The sequence below is a fragment of the Triticum aestivum genome, chromosome 1D (genome assembly GCF_018294505.1).
Source record: "Triticum aestivum cultivar Chinese Spring chromosome 1D, IWGSC CS RefSeq v2.1, whole genome shotgun sequence".
Taxonomy (NCBI): Eukaryota; Viridiplantae; Streptophyta; class Magnoliopsida; order Poales; family Poaceae; genus Triticum; species Triticum aestivum.
This window is the reverse complement of record NC_057796.1, coordinates 26,375,464-26,391,494: the sequence shown is the minus strand read 5'-3', so window position 1 is coordinate 26,391,494 and position 16,031 is coordinate 26,375,464. Positions and strand designations below refer to the sequence as shown.

The following is a 16,031-nucleotide window of genomic DNA, read 5'->3' as shown; positions in this document are numbered from 1 at the left end:
GATAGAGGCTTTCGATATTGAACTATTTATAGGGATTTATGGCGGTAGAATTAGGTCAAAACTCTGCATGTGGGCCCCACAAGACCATGTGGTGCGGCCACTGCCCTTGTGGCTAGCTGGTGGCTCCTTTTGACTCTTCACAAAGCTTCCATTGTTCCTTCTAGTCCATAAAAGATCGTCAAAAATTGGCATCGTGTTTGGATCTTCCTAGGTATCGATTTTCCGTGAAACCAAAAACAAGCAAAAATAGGAGCCGACACTAGTCACTTAATTAATAGGTTAGTCCAGAAAAATAATATAAAATGGTATAAAATGATAATAAAAGCGTATATAAATGATAATATAGCAGCATGAAAGAGTAAAAAGTTATAAATACGTTTGAGACGTATCACCTTCCTGGTGAGTGGTGTCGATGTGCTCAGGGAAGACTTATGCTCATTTCTAGGAACAAGCAAGCCCCTTTAGTTTAGTGCTTCATTTAGCTTTGCTTTGTCCCTGTTTTTTGTTCCGTGTTTGCATGAGTGAGCCTCTGTTGTATAGTTGATATCCCCTGCAGGATTGGTGTTGGTGTGTGTTTGTATGGTTCCTATGTATTAGTTGTTGCTTTATTCATAAAGCAGAGCAAAAGACTTTTTTGGCGAGGATGCTTCAGCCTCCGCGCAAGGCGTGCGCGTGGTGGACTATGGTTGCTGCCATCAACAGGGCGAGGCGGCACAGGGAAGCCATGGTATTATCATGACGCCTCGATTACCGCGCATGACGCATGATTATGTGTTGATGACGTGCTTTTTGGTAATCGATCCAAGAGGAAGAGGAAAAGGAAGAGGGGCCATGGCAGCTAGCAGTATCCGTCCGGCCACATGGAGATCTATCTCTGGACTGGAGTGAGGTGCGACGATGGGTGCGGTTGCTAAGCCAAGCGGTTCTTTTCTGCTCACCTATTTAAAGGTGCACAGTGGGAGCGAGGCAGTTTATCATGTCTGCATTGCTTCTCCTTTCTCCTATCTCCTGCGATCTTGCAACGGCCTTGAGCGAGCGATTCACCTGATTCGTTTTTCGTAGCATATGTTGCATCATGATTTTAGGAAAAAGAAAATTTAATCGATTTTCGAAGAAAAAACAATACTCTGGAAAAACAATTTCCGAAGCACCAATTCCTTGTGCAATATGCTGGAAAATATTTTTTTCACAAAAAATACATATACACTAGCCAAGAGCCCGAGATAGTCAGGGTGAGCCCGTGTGAGTTCGGGGAGGTGCCACTGCACCCTGCCATGAGACGGAAGCAAACCGACTATAGCCTATCTTGGGCCATAGAACAACGGCCCACCTCCCGCAGACGGTCTCCTCTCAGCCTTCCTGAATTCAGATCGTTCGGAGGTTTGTCTTAAAAAAAAGATCATTCGGAGGTACGACACGCAGATGGACACGTTAATTCTAGATACGAACGAAACTTAATAGCTCACATCCGGGGATAACAGCGTCATTCCAACCCCAAATCGCTGAGAGCTCCCTATTTCCTGGGAGCTTAGTATCTCTAGTGATATAGAACATGGACATCTACATGCGTAATTGTGTTTTTATATTTTTCTAAACACAATACACACGCAAATGCTCATACATACACACATACATTAATTCATATTAACGCACGCGCGCATCCCATCCCTATGAGCAACTAAGAGGCTCAACAAGCACACGAAATCACTGAGATACCTCTATGGTCGATGGGAACGTGTGTTCTCACTGAACAAACATCGTCAAAAGCCCGTCTGCTCTCAGTAAACAAACATTGTCAAAAGGCTAAAATAAATCCAAAAATATGTGTCAAGTCTAAACTTATGAACCTGGTGGTATAGCTGGCCAAACGGGCCGGGCCAATCAGGCCGGCCCACGAGAACGCCGGCACGGCCCGCCATGGGCCAGACACGGCACAGGCTAAACGGGCCGTGCCCGGCACGCGGCACACCTTGGGCCGTGCCTGGTCACGTGGGCCGGCACGGCACGGTCTGTTTATTATTTTTATTTTTTTCAGAATCTTCTGGTGGGCAACATCATTACTTTCTCGAGAGCACATGCTATTTCGGGACCCATTTTTTTTTAGGCTATCGGGACCCATTTTGTTGGGAGCTCCTGTTCTACGCTCGTGAGCGTCAAAACGAGCTGGTTTCACTTAAGGTCACGTGGGCCGGCACGGCACGGTCCGTTTATTATTTTTAATTTTTTTCAGAATCTTCTGGTGGGCAACATCATTACTTTCTCGAGAGCACATGCTATTTCGGGACCCTTTCTTTTTTTTTTGAGGCTATCGGGACCCATTTTGTTGGGAGCTCCTGTTCTACGCTCGTGAGCGTCAAAACGAGCTGGTTTCACTTAAGGTAGCGCGCAAATGGGCCAGCCCAGTTCGCAGGCGCCGAGCAAATCGCAAAAAGAAAAAGGAATCGGCTGGGAGTCGAACGCCCAACGTAGCGATGCGTACAAGCAGTGCTAGCCAGCTAAGCTATGGACTGAGTATGGCTGATATATGGCACAACTTGGTCTACAATATAAAAGCGGCAGGTCCGAGTATTTTCAACTTTTTCAACATTTCTTGGACACAAATTTGAAGATTTTCTAATATTCATTTTTCTTCAATACGGTGAACAAAAGGGAATACCGAAGTATTTTGGAAACGTGAACAAAATTTGAAAACAGGAACAATAATCTAAAATTGTGAACAAATTTCGAAAATCTGAACAATTTTTTTAACTTTGAACAATTTTTAAAAAATACTTTAAAATATTAATTGAACATTTTCTTAGTATACCATGAACATTATTCAAATACACACTGAACATTTTTTTAAATACGATGAACATTTTTCCAAATGCACTTGAACAAAGTTTTCTATACACGATGAACATTATTTATACAGGAGTGAACATTTTTTAAATGTACGGTGAACATTTTTCTTCAATACGGCGAACAAAAGTTAATTCCGAACTTTTTTGGAAACGTGAGCAAAATTTGAAAACAGGAACAATAATCGAAAAACTTGAACAAAATTTGGAATTTCAAGCATTTTTCTGAATTTTTTTTGGAAATATTGAATTTACAAAAAAACAGAAAAAAGGAAAACAGTAGAAAAAGAAAAGAAAAGGAAGAAATAAGAAGGAAGAAAAAGAAAAAGGAAAATGAAAAACAAAAATAATGAAGAAAACCGGAAAACCCTGTAAGAAAAAACAAAACAGGGAAAAACCGGTATAGGGAACCTTCTAGAAAGTTCCCAAAACCGGTTCCTTGCTGCTAGTGGGCCGGCCCGTGTCGGTCGCTCGCTTCGCTTTGCTTCAGCGAAGCTGTGCCGATTTAACGCTAACGGGCGTTATATAGGATCCACCCATTTTGTTCATTTGTTCTTGAGAGAAAACCTAAGAGCAGGTCTAGTAGAGCCCTTAAACGTTCAAATAAATAAAAGTAACTTTTTTTACGGGTTGAAACGAAAAAACGGCAAATAATAGAACCCCTAAACCCCTAAACCCTTAATTTTTTTTACGGATTGGATCTGGGGTTGCCCTCCCAATCTGTAAAATTGAGGATTGGAGAGGGAAACCCACCTCCAACCCGCACTCCACCGGTCGTTGCGCGGGAGGGAAATTTCCCCTCGCGCGCTCCCTCCCGTCGGACGCTTCGTTGATCCCGTCGCCCCCGCGGCGAGCCATGGAGGCGCCGCCGGACTCCTCCGTCGCCCCGGCCACCCCGCCCGCGTCCTCCCTCCCTCCGCCCGTCGCCCCGCCCCCGACCTCGGCCTCGGCGACGCCTGCGCAAGGCCGACTTGGAGGAGAGGATGATCAAGGTCAAAGAAGCAAAGGCATGGAAAGAACTCATGGTGGAAGAGAAGGAGCACATGATGATGTCCAAGAAGGACATGGATGAAAACCAATTGATGTGGTGAAAGGAGTACAAGCAGGACATCATGGAGAGGAAGAGGATATTCCGTGATGCGTCCTCTACTCTTCGAGGTGACACTCCGATGAGTGGTGGTGGCGATGGCGGTGTGAAGGACTCCACCACCAGCGACAATGGAGGTGCTTGATGGACGTGGAAGTGGTCTAAGAGATGGCGCCAGGTGCAACTTTTTGGTGATGGTGCCGATGAGAGGGGGAAGATGATAATTGTGTGATGTAAACTATTAAACTATGCATCAATGATCTTCATTTCTATGTTTGTTTGAAGGTTGATTGCATTTTCTAGTGAAAATTATGATATGTCAAATGACAGTTTTAAGGGGTGGGGTTGGGACAAAGACTATTCTCAACCCTTAAAACTAAAACCAGATTTAAAGAAATGGCCAATTCTCAACCCTTAAAATTAAAACCAGATTTAAAGATTTGAGGGCTCTACTAGACATGATCTAAACCAGATCCAGATGCGGGTCTGACACCGGACCCCCTCCCACGTCGAGCACGCGCTTCCCCCCGCCGTCGATTCTCTGCGGCCGCCGAGCAAGCCCCTCCCCGACTCCTCGCCGTCGGCCTCCCAGCTCGCGCCTCCCGCTCCTGACCCGTTCGCGCCTCCCCGACCCCTGCCGCCGACCTCCGCCGGCTGCGGCTGACGCCGTCGACAACTCCTCCCCAACTCTGCAGCCTTCAGCCTCCCGCAAGAAGATCGAGGTAACTGCATGGTCTTTTTTCCGAGAGATCTTTGTGAGGCCTTTTGTTTGAATTGTCACCGGGGTAGAGATTCCCCACCTTTTTTTTCAAAAAAGACCAAGACGAATGAGCTAGGCAGTGGTGTGATCCTGAAGATCTTGTGAGGCCTTTTTCACTCCATGGTCGATGCAGTTAACAGACCGGTTGAGTCCCCCGGAGAAATTAAGAAGTTCGCAGTAGCAACACTACAGTATTAGTTATCTGTTCTTGCTCCGACAAAAGTTACAGGGAAGGAATGAACTACTACTATGTTCCCAAATATAAGACGTTTTGGCAGTTTAATCCTAGAGAATGCATTTGGAGCTTTAATCCAAATGTGGAGCTTAAAAGCTGCTTGCCTGATCCATCTAGACAATAACCTGCAATTGAGGACCCCTGAGGGTGTAGTAATTTGCAGGTTAGTGAGAGGTGTTACACCAGAGGTCCCCAAGTGCCACTTTGTTTCAGCCTTTCAGGTGTGGACATGCATCAGTTTGTTATGGCTCAATCTTGCAATTTTCTGCACCAAAAGGCCGCTGTTAATTCTGAGAGTATTATGGATCGTGGATACGTTGATTTAACAGTAATAGGAGAGGGTTCTGTGCCTGGGATAAGAAAACATTTCAGATTTACTTTAGACTTTAACATGTCCTTTCTTCTATTCTGCGAATCGGGTTTGGTCATGCTTCAGTTATAATATGTGTTTCAGACTTTTAGTTTATGTATGGACAATAGCTCATGTGTATGCTGGATTGCTGGTTGTTCATGTCCTTGATGCTTGTTTTATTTAATGTTCTTTTGGTATTATGTATGAACTGTTTAATCTTTGCTAGCTATTAGGGCCTTGTTGAATAGTTCACATATGCTTGCTGTCCACATATATACTTGCTGTAAATGTACATATACGGAGCAAGATAATAAGACTCAACCAAAAGAGAAATAGTCATCCTAGAGAATGCATATCCAGTAGCTTTACATGGATCAGGCAAGCAGCTTTTAAGCTCCAAAGGCATTCTCTAGGATGACTATTTTTAAGTTCATAAGTACTCACTAAAGTTTGAAAATATGAAGTCATGTTGCTGCCATAACATAATCATCAAGCCTCAAGACAGCAGCTACATGTTGGAAAATTAATTTATTTGCTTGTTTGGACCAACAAAAACCTAGTCAGTAAATGGGCCTACACACTATATGACATTATTAATGCTGTGAGGGTGCATTTTGGGTTGATTGGCACCATTTGCATGTAAGTTTGTCTGGTTCAACTGATTATGCTTCTTTGAATTTTCAACTCGAGCCGTCTTATTTTTGGTGTGTTTGCTGGAGCATTATCTATTTTAGCCTATTGTGGTATCTTTAAATTTTACTAAAGATCAGTTGTTTGACGGTTGCAAATGTTATATTTATACTTAATACACCATTTGAATGCATCTCCAAATAGTGCATGATACTTTCTAAGAAGTTGTGATGTTGATGATACTGTCCTCTGAATTCTTAATTACTGTGAAGTGTCGATTTCTGTGAAGCAAAAGATGTTGTAGTTCTCGTGACATGGCCTTATTGCTGTCTTGTCCTTCATTATAAGATGTTCAAAGTGAACAATATTTAGTTCTATTATTGTCAACTAGCTAGACACTGTTTTGTTGCCAATCACAATTTCCCTGGGCATGTGATTAAATAAAACCATCTCATGTCATGCCATGCATTATACTATGGGAGAAGAGAAACAAGTTAATCACTTGAAAGACATTTTTATCTTCTGGGGATGTCTAAGTTTCTTCCTTGAATTTCCCAGTAGTATCTTTGTATATTGTTGCTAGAATTCCTTGTTTATTAGGCTAATTTTGTCACAGGATTTCTAAATATTAGTCAGACAGGTTTATACTTTTTTTCCAGAAAATGCAGAAGATTTGCGTTTCATTGCATTGAAAAGGAAGGGGTTTTCAGTTACATCATCCTAGGAGGCAATCATACAGTATGAGGGTGTTGCAGTTAGTGTACATCCCAGGTTTATACTTGCGATCACCATAATTATAACAAGCAGTCAGATTTCATTTTGTTATTTTACAGAAAAAAAAAGTATTGACATGCTGGTAGCAAGGCAGTGTATGTATCTTGTGTACCAAAATTGTTATGAATTATAATTGTAATATCATAATTTTTATAACTTTTAACTGTAACAACTCAGCTCCTTATGTTGTGAAATGCAACTGTGTTACCTGTATCAGTGAATTGTATACTGCATTTTTTTCTTTATTCTTTAACTCGATGTCCTCTAAATGTTAGTTTTCTATTACTGGCAGATAGGAGCCTGAGGTGGTCAGGACAGAACAGTTGGTTACTACTTTAAAGCTGACACATACTTGGAACAATGCCGCCTCATAAGATAGAGACTGGCCACCAAGATGTGGTGCATGACATCGCAATGGATTACTACGGGAAGCGTATTGCCACTGCCTCCTCTGATAACACAATCAAGATCATTGGCGTAAGTGGCACCTCGCACCAGCAACTTGCTACTTTGAGCGGACACGAGCAAATCGCATGGGCTCATCCCAAGTATGGTTCCATGCTTGCATCCTGCAGCTATGATGGTCGGGTCATCATATGGAAAGAAGGGAGTAAGCCCGATGAGTGGGCACAGGCACACACTTTCAATGAGCACAAGTCTTCTGTCAATTCCATTGCTTGGGCGCCTCACGAGCTCGGCCTCTGCTTGGCTTGCGGTTCGTCTGATGGGAACATTTCCGTGTTCATGGCTCGTTCTGATGGAGGGTGGGAGACGACGCGCATCGATCAGGCACATCCAGTGGGCGTCACCTCTGTTTCCTGGGCCCCATCAATGGCGCCGGGCGCTCTAATCAGTCCAGGGCCTTCTGGGCAGTTCGAGTACGTCCAGAAACTTGCTTCTGGTGGCTGCGACAACACGGTCAAGGTGTGGAAGCTCACCAACGGGAGTTGGAGGATGGACTGCTTTCCTGCCCTTCAGATGCACAGGGACTGGGTGAGGGACGTCGCCTGGGCGCCGAACCTAGGCCTCCCTAAGTCCACGATCGCCAGCGCCTCTCAGGATGGAACCGTCGTCATCTGGACCGCGCCAAAAGAAGGCGAGCAGTGGGAAGGCAGGGTCCTGAATGATTTCAGAACCCCTGTTTGGAGGCTGTCGTGGTCGCTGACGGGCAACATCTTGGCGGTCTCCGATGGCAACAACAATGTGACCCTCTGGAAAGAAGCCGTCGACGGCGAATGGCAGCAAGTGACTACCGTCGAGCCATAGATGTTCCGCGTTCCGCCTCTAGTTGCGTTAGCAATTATCATCATGACCAATGTAGTTTCGCCATCTTGTTATTTCAGTGGATTTGATTATCATAATAACGCATCCGGTGCTGCGAGTTACTCCCTCCGTTCCAAAATAAAGTTAGTACAAAGTTGGGTCATCTATTTTGGAACGGAGGGAGTATGTGATAGAATTGTGTTTGTCACCACCTTTGTTGAAGCAGGCGATATTTTCAGTACCAACAGTACAAGCATCCTCGAGGGTTTTGTGGTCTATAATCTATCAAGAGGTCGTTTGTTGCAACGGAAGTTTCTTTGTTTTCTTCCTGGGAGGTCATGCTGCTGTTGCATGTTCGTTTGAAAATAAACAAAAACAAATCCAATTTCCTGTGAATAAGCATATATTCATGAGCAGCTGCTGAACATCAGCGGAATTGCGGAACACGTGAGATATCATTCAGGGTGTCCATGGCTGTGGCGTGCAGCCGAGCCAGCAAATTTAGTTTAACTGAACCCAATTGACTCCGAACTTCTGTCGGAGTCTGCGCCCAATCGACCCACAGTTGTCCACAACTCGGCAGCCAATCCGCCAGACAAGAACAGGCAACAAAACACCGCCCCGAACTGACGGCGAGCACATGAGACCATCGGCTCAACACCGCCTGAACTATACTCTTGAATTGAAACAACCAGAGAAAGTCATTCTGTTGGAGTATACAATTAAGGTTCTCATTGTTACGGTACGGGCGCTAACAGGAATTCACGATTGCCAACCGGGATTAAGAGGAACAATGCTCGAGAAAAGAATTAGCGAATACGGGATATACTCCGCAGTGGCATTACACACAGCATACGCATATAAGTATGTCTGTTATTTAGGTAGTTGCCTTGCATAACATGAGCATGCTCAGAAACTTGAACAAGCCTTGCTTTTCTATACTACTCCTCATGCCTTCTTCAACACTTTGAGCAGCATCGATGCCGCTGTACCAAACAGATTTCTGGGCTGAGAATTAACTCCTGTACCAATCACCATCCTGGGCTGATAACTAACCGCTGTACTAAACAGCCTTCTGGATTGCCTTCTGTGTCGCCTCATGTATTTGGGTATATCATCGACCGGTATTGTAGTAAACAGCTCACCGGGCTTGCTACTATATACTACCATGGGAACTCGACCCATCGAGCCGGGAGCTGCAGCAGCAGAACCATCCTGCTGGGCGGTTGCCTTCTTCGAAGCTGTCTCGCCATCCAGGCGTTCAACTGGTTTCTTCCAAGCCATCTTCAGATCCAAGCATTCAGAAGGACGTGCCCATTTGTGGGGGATGATCTTGACTTTGGACCGAGCAGATAACACCGATCTCCACCATGGGAAGAAGCTTCTCCTGGCGAGTTTGTGCTCCCATCGTCTCGGTTTTCTCTTCCTCCTTGCAGCCTGGCTCTTGAGCGTCAATAAAGATCTAAATGTTAGAAACCTCAAAACATCACATGTTTCAGTGAAGCCTACCGGCAAGCGGCAACACTGCCTTGAGATATTAGATGATTTTTTTCCAAAGGGCATTGAGATATTAAACTGGCTGCTTTGTTTCACAAATCCAATTGTATCTTAGCATTAAGTAAATTTCCTGGGTTACCACAAATATGATGAACTATACAGAATTTGATCACGGCTTGGATATCTATTGAGCGTCAGATCAATTCAGCTTGAATAATGCGTACAAATTTACAAGTTATATATATATCTGGTCATCAAAATCAAACAATAAATCTTTGGCCATGATATTTTGATATCTTTACCTTGTTCACTACTGTGCGTAGATAATCCATTTCTAGAGCTTCCCTGTCTGCGACACTTTCCCCTGATTTCCATCATAAAATAATTAGGGTTTTCCAACTAATTTTGAGATAAATAATTCAAATCAATACACACCACGAAAAAATAAACAAGACAGACACGTACCAGGTTTTCTAGGTATTTCCTCACTTGACAACACATCATGATAGGGGCAGCTTCAAGAACAAGTAGGAGAACACAGATCACACAAATTATGCATATGTATGTAAATTCTGGAATTGCAAAACCATAATCGTTGAAGAATGGAATCGACGCGTAAAAAGCATACAGGTTTCTGATGTCTACACACTCTGGAGCAGGAGAAAAACCATGATCCTTGAGAATCGATGAAACACGTTCAAGGACCTCCAAACAGGGCACCTGCATGAAATGGGGTGCCTGCATTACAATTTTGACTTGTGAGAGATGAGCTATGCCATAAGCACCATCACATAATCAAAGATGACTCAGGGATGACAGAGAGAATTATTTACATTGGAAACACGAAAGTAAGACATCACAAATTGGAAAGGCAAAATGAATAGTTTCAATGGTAAATAACATTGTAATATGAATGTATTTGATTACATAAATACATGTTCAGAAGCACAAATTCTGCCTTAACTATATTTGTTTTAGTTTTCTGAATTTGCCTCGATTGTTTAGTTTAGATTTCCCAAAGGTGAAATGTAGTTTTCATGTTATCTAACTGAACACAAAAACCTCGACAGGTTCCAAATGGTGAGTGTCATTGCTTATCCAAAATTTGTGTAAACTGAACTAAACTTCAGAAACATCAAGTTCCAGAAACTTACATGTTCTAGATAGAGTACAAATTTTGCTATTTATCTCAATAATTGACAGTATTTTTAGCATTTCCTATTCTATATATATCAGGATAATGCAGGAATTACCAAGAAGCTATGCAAATTTTAGTAAAGCGAAGAAAATAGAGGCATTGTAACTGCAATTACCAACACTGTGATACCTCTAGATGGTTTCGAATGTATGATTCAAGACCTTCACCAGCTTTGGAAATTACATGAACAAGCATCATTGCTGTATGATGAAGCTTTATTTTCGTCTCCAATTCCTCCTTTTCCATTAGGTTTTGGCCCTTTTCAGACTGTAATTTGATACTGTTGTTTATAATACATTCGTAGATAACCTGAAACCCATCTGCCTTACTATTTCCAATTTTCTTACAGGAAGTTCCCACACGGATCTGCTCTTGGGCTGCCAGTAGCAAAATGGCTGTCTCGGCAAGCTTTCCATCTTTTATGTAATTCCAAAGCTCATCAAGTAGATTATCTGTGTGTTTTGCGATCAGCCTAGTGGAATCCAAAAAGATTTTCTACAAAAACCACCAGCATAGACAAAAACTGAGTGCTTTTAGAATTTATAGGCAAGGTGCCAGTTCTGATTAACTTAAAATTGTGTTCTCACTTCCAACCAAAAGAGAAACACATTTTCAAATTTGTTTGCAGCCACTTGAAATTCTTTTCTAGCTGGGAACAATTCTGACTTTGACAATGGACGTAAAGAAAGTAAGGTCCTCAAGTTTGAGGTATATGCCAACTTCTTTTAACCATGTTGCAGAACTGGAGAATTAGTAATTTGATTTATGGGTGGATACAAACCATTTCAGGTAGGCACAAAAGATGGATGAGCTTGAAGATAAAGTGGGCATCTGCCTCACTGTAATCCCGATGCTCGTGGTTAGGAAATAGACTGTCTTCTAGATACTTGTGCATGCACGTGTTCTCGACTGCAACATGGAGTGGGAGAAGGCCCTCGATGACCTCAGCACCAGCTGTGCGTAGATTGGCGGACGCGCCATGGCGGATGAGCAACTGAATCATGTCAACAGAAAAAAATTCAGCAGCTCGGTGGAGGGGATAGTATCCATACTGGTTCATGCAGTTGGGACCGGCCCGGCACCCATCAAGCTCAGGTGCCTGACCCTCCAAGGCAGCTTTGACACATTTTACCGCATTTTGTGCAATCATATGGTTCAAAGCCTCTGGGGTGATGATCGAACCCCATTGCATGCCCGCCCCATTTCCCCGGATAAAGCGGAGAAAGCGCCGGACGCTATCCTTATCCAGGATGGGTGCCAAATGGTGCACTCTATCATGGAAGACATGATTCACCTCCTAAATTGACCCATTCAGAATCAAAAGAGGTGAAAGGAAATCAGTAATTCGATTAGCAAAGCAAAAAGAAATAAGCAATGCACTATAGGACAATAAAACAAAAATGTTGCATAAGTAGCACACACACAAAATACTGCAGGAAAAATATAAAATATAAATAACCAAATGATTTTTCTCAAATGCAGAGAACCTTAGGGATGCGGTCCGGGAAGATTATACTGGATGCTCTGATGGCACCAATTGCAGCTTCTTTCTCACGTGACCATTGCAAACGGAGGGAGGGGAGGGGGCGTCAAGAGCTATACTAGGGAAAGCAAACATGATAAGATAGAAATGCCATAAAGTTCAAAAAAGAATGTTGGTTAGTTACTGCACCTTAGCTACTAAACGGATAGAGTCACTTAAGCTAAGTCCAACAGCAGGAGGGCATGGAGGATACGGAGGATTCCATGGATCGTATTCATCCGTCCTTGATCCATCAGTACTGGTAGTATCTTCATGATAGGTGGTTTTGATTGCCTCCTCTTTGTCCATTTTATCCATTTCTGCCGAACTAGCCTGGAATTCCAGTCCCACTGTTTGTTTGATTCAAACAAGTTTAACCTGGAATTGCATCCCAAATCAGTTTCACACCTTGCTTGATTCAACATTTTTAAGAGATGGTGGAGCAATACGAAGTTGGGAAGCTGGAATTTTCAAAGAAACCTCCAAACTTCAAGTAAATGTCAAATGTGGCAATCTCACCAGTTAGGTTAAAAAAACATATTTCATGAAAACGACTTACAAGTATTACAATATGAAAGTGCTGTATTATTTATATTGTGCACAATTTTACAGCAAGGCCATTGCAAACTTCATTCATAGCTGCTTCGACTCTGCAATGGCTTTGTTCCTACAAACTAATGCCACTGCCAGTTGATTCAATTGATGAGAAATATGTCCAGAAGTTTGACATTATAAGCATCATTCAAGCACTGATGTTGAAGACAATGATGACATACCGCAGCATCATATTTCTAATCAAAATCAACACTTGTCCTGCAAATTAAATAAAAAGCTCCTTCCCTCCGTATATAACATGAAGATACCACATAAGTCAGGCACATGCCAACAACAACAACAACAACAACAACAAAGCCTTTAGTCCCAAACAAGTTGGGGTAGGCTAGAGGTGAAACTCATAAGATCTCACAAGTCAGGCACATGCCAAGTAAACTAAATGTAAGCAGTCCGTAGCAGTAGTTCTGATACATGAATTGGTTAAAGCATACATGCTTAGCAGCCGTGCAAGTTGAATAATCAATATTCAGGCCTCATATTTGCACAGGAAGAAGTGTGAAGCTTAAATAAAGCTATTATTATTTCCAATGGACACGAATTCTTGGTAATATCAGTTAGGAACTACTCCCTCCGTCCAATATAAGACTTTTTTGACACTAAAAAATGTCTTATATTATGGGACGGAGGGAGTAGTACTATATGTATCTCCATTCAAGCACCATCAAAGACAATGAGCTTGTGAGAAAACCCTTAAGCTAGGGTTCCAGCAGCAATAATCCAAAAAAAAAACACCAACAGTTGAAATTCGGAATAGCATACTAAAGTGCGCTTGGCAAGAGAAGAAACCCTTATTAAGGATTTGCTTTTTCAACGATGGATGATCAGACGGCAATTCTCCAATTTGAGGAAGCGAAGAAGATACGAGGCATGAGGTCCAACCGTGGTTTACAAGAGCCGAAGATCGATGTGACCACCACCGTGGGCTGCAGGTCAGATCTGTACGCAACGACTCAGGAGCTGCGGCAAAAGGTACGTACAGATCGCAGAAATTCTGAAGGTCAATGGCCAAAGCTTGAGGGCGGGGTGGAGGCGGCAGGGACGCGACCAGGAAGAACCGGCGATGGCGGCGACACGAGCGAGAACAGGGCCATCGAGGGGCGTGTGCACACGGCCATCGAGGGGCACAAACACTGGGCCTAATTCTCAGGGTATATTGTTATCTGGGTCCTATGGGCCTACTTCTCAGGATATGCCGCTCGCTGCGTCCAACGGAGGAGGATCGATGGAAGCAACTAGTTAACGAGGGCTTCTTAGGGAGCCTCGCAACTATCAGCGCCACTAGGCGCGCTTTCGTCCATTCCCCATGTGTCGCGCTCTGGATGCTCCCTCCAGATTTTGTTTATTTTTTATTTTTCCGCACGTGTTTTCGGCTTTTTAAACGGTTTTTTCCTGGTTTTTTTGACGTTTTGGTTTTTCCCCGGTCTTCCTTAGCGTTTCGACCCAAAAAGTTTTTTTTTCCAAAAATTTCTTTTCGCGAAAAAATGCGTTTATTTTTTTTCTTTCGTGAAAAGTCACTTTTTTTTTTCGCGAGAGGCACGGTTGTGCTTTAGCGAGAGTCACGGCCGTGCCTTTCGGAAACGAAAGAAAAACGCGTTTTCTGTTTTTTTTCGCGAGAGTCACGGTTTTACTTCCGCGAGAGGCACGGTTGTGCTTTCGTGAGAGTCACGGCCGTGCCTCACGGAAAAGGAAAAACAAAACGCGTTTTCTGTTTTTTTTCTTTCGCGAGAGTCACGGTTTTGCTTCCGCGCGAGGCACGGTTGTGCTTTTGCAAGAGTCACGGCCGTTCCTCTCGGAAAGGGAAAAAATACGCGTTTTCTGTTTTTTTTTCTTTCGCGAGAGTCACGGTTTTGCTTTTGTCAGAGGCACGGTTGTGCTTTCGCGAGAGTGCGTGCCTCTTTCGGAAAGGAAAAAAATGCGTTTTCTGTTTTTTTTCTTTCCACGAGAGTCACGGTTTTGCTTCCACGAGAGGCACGGTTGTGATTTCGCGAGAGGCACGGGCGTGCCTCTTTCGAAAAGGGAAAAAACCGTGCTCCCGGTTTGGTTTTTTCGTCCGGTTTTTTCGTGAAAAAAAGTTCGTCAAAACCTATCAACATGGGATCTAGTTTTGAAGATCTCGACGCGAGGAATCCAATGATGAAAACGGTTTGAGATTTGGATGCACGGTTTAAGAGATAAAACGTTTTGAATAAACGAATCTACGAAAAAAGGGAAAACTCCCAGGTTGCCACTTGTCGTGACCTGGGAAGATGAAGTGTTCTTTGCACGAGTACTCCTTAATTAGTGATTTCGAGGATCGAGGGATCGATCCCGCGCGCGCCAGCAACAGGATGCATAGGAGCGACTTTTTTTTTGAAATAAAGACACCCAAAGGGCATCTTAAATCTGATTATCATCGAGGAAAACAAAGGCCGGTACAATGGATAGACAACTAATAAAAAATAAAATTACAATAAAAAGCATACTAGTCTTCTTCTTCCTCTGATTGTACGCTGTCCGTCGGTGATTGAAAATTGCACTGAACCAACAACAAAGAAAAGCAACACCTGCAAATGCCCTCGCCATACAGGCTTTGAAGACTGCAATAGCCACTCGCCCCTTGAGACAAGATCTAAAAGTCGTTGAAGCAGCATCGGTTGGAGCATCACCCCAAGCAGAACAAGCTTGCAATCCACCACCACCAGATCAGAGGGTTGGAGAAACCGGGTTAAGCCACAGAACAACACAGAAGAAGATGTCATGGTCGCCACACCAAACGCCAGCCAAAAGTACTCCTTGAAAGATACACAAACTGCGAAGATCTGAAGGGAACCAACCGATCTGGGGACACAAACTCTCACAGGCCCTTCGCCGGCGCCGGATCAGACGTCGTCGAGGTAGGGAGAGACCGGAGAGACTTTATTCCAACACGTCATCGTCGCCACCACCTCGTCGATGCCGTCGGAGAAACAAAAACCTAAGAAAAATAAAACAAGACGGACGGGTCCCCACTCCTCTTGCCGCCGACAAGGCCTCTGGATGGGAAAGAGGAGGAGGGGCGACTTGACTGGCTTGCCCACCAGTTACTAAAAAAACATGACTCACCTGCCCACCAGCCGCTGTAGCAAGTTGCGTTCTTTGAATTATTTGACAATTTTATGAAAATTATGGCCATTTTTTATAAATAAAAAAATTGAAATTTCAAACAGCTTTTGGAAACATGAGAAAATTGTGAAATTCTCAATATTTTTTGAAAAGCACGAACAAATTTTGAAAACATGA

General features: G+C 43.4%; 2 protein-coding genes and 1 long non-coding RNA gene across 5 annotated transcripts; 1 reads left to right on the top strand and 2 right to left on the bottom strand.

Annotated features, from left to right (window-relative positions):
- Positions 1-4,368: 4,368 nt before the first annotated feature.
- On the top strand, positions 4,369-8,252 carry LOC123180055 (protein transport protein SEC13 homolog B). 3 transcript variants are annotated; one of them, XM_044592014.1, is made up of 3 exons: positions 4,369-4,649; positions 6,564-6,675; positions 6,971-8,252. In XM_044592014.1, exon 3 carries the CDS (start codon positions 7,039-7,041, stop codon positions 7,942-7,944), a length of 906 nt encoding a protein of 301 aa, XP_044447949.1. In that variant the 5' UTR covers positions 4,369-4,649; positions 6,564-6,675; positions 6,971-7,038; the 3' UTR covers positions 7,945-8,252. The 3 variants fall into 3 exon arrangements, with proteins under 3 accessions (XP_044447949.1, XP_044447950.1, XP_044447948.1); XM_044592015.1 differs by having other exon boundaries at positions 6,545-6,675; XM_044592013.1 differs by lacking the exon at positions 6,564-6,675 and having other exon boundaries at positions 4,370-4,649.
- Positions 8,253-8,623: 371 nt separating this feature from the next.
- LOC123163930 (uncharacterized) lies at positions 8,624-9,953 on the bottom strand. Its single transcript, XR_006482101.1, has 3 exons — positions 9,904-9,953; positions 9,741-9,802; positions 8,624-9,378 (listed from the first exon to the last, which is right to left on the bottom strand). It is a non-coding gene; the product is annotated as an uncharacterized lncRNA (long non-coding RNA).
- Positions 9,954-10,747: 794 nt separating this feature from the next.
- On the bottom strand, positions 10,748-11,828 carry LOC123157291 (uncharacterized). Its single transcript, XM_044575551.1, has 2 exons — positions 11,418-11,828; positions 10,748-11,131 (listed from the first exon to the last, which is right to left on the bottom strand). The coding sequence occupies exons 1-2, from the start codon at positions 11,826-11,828 to the stop codon at positions 10,748-10,750; spliced, it is 795 nt and encodes a 264-aa protein (XP_044431486.1).
- Between the last annotated feature and the right edge of the window lie 4,203 nt (positions 11,829-16,031).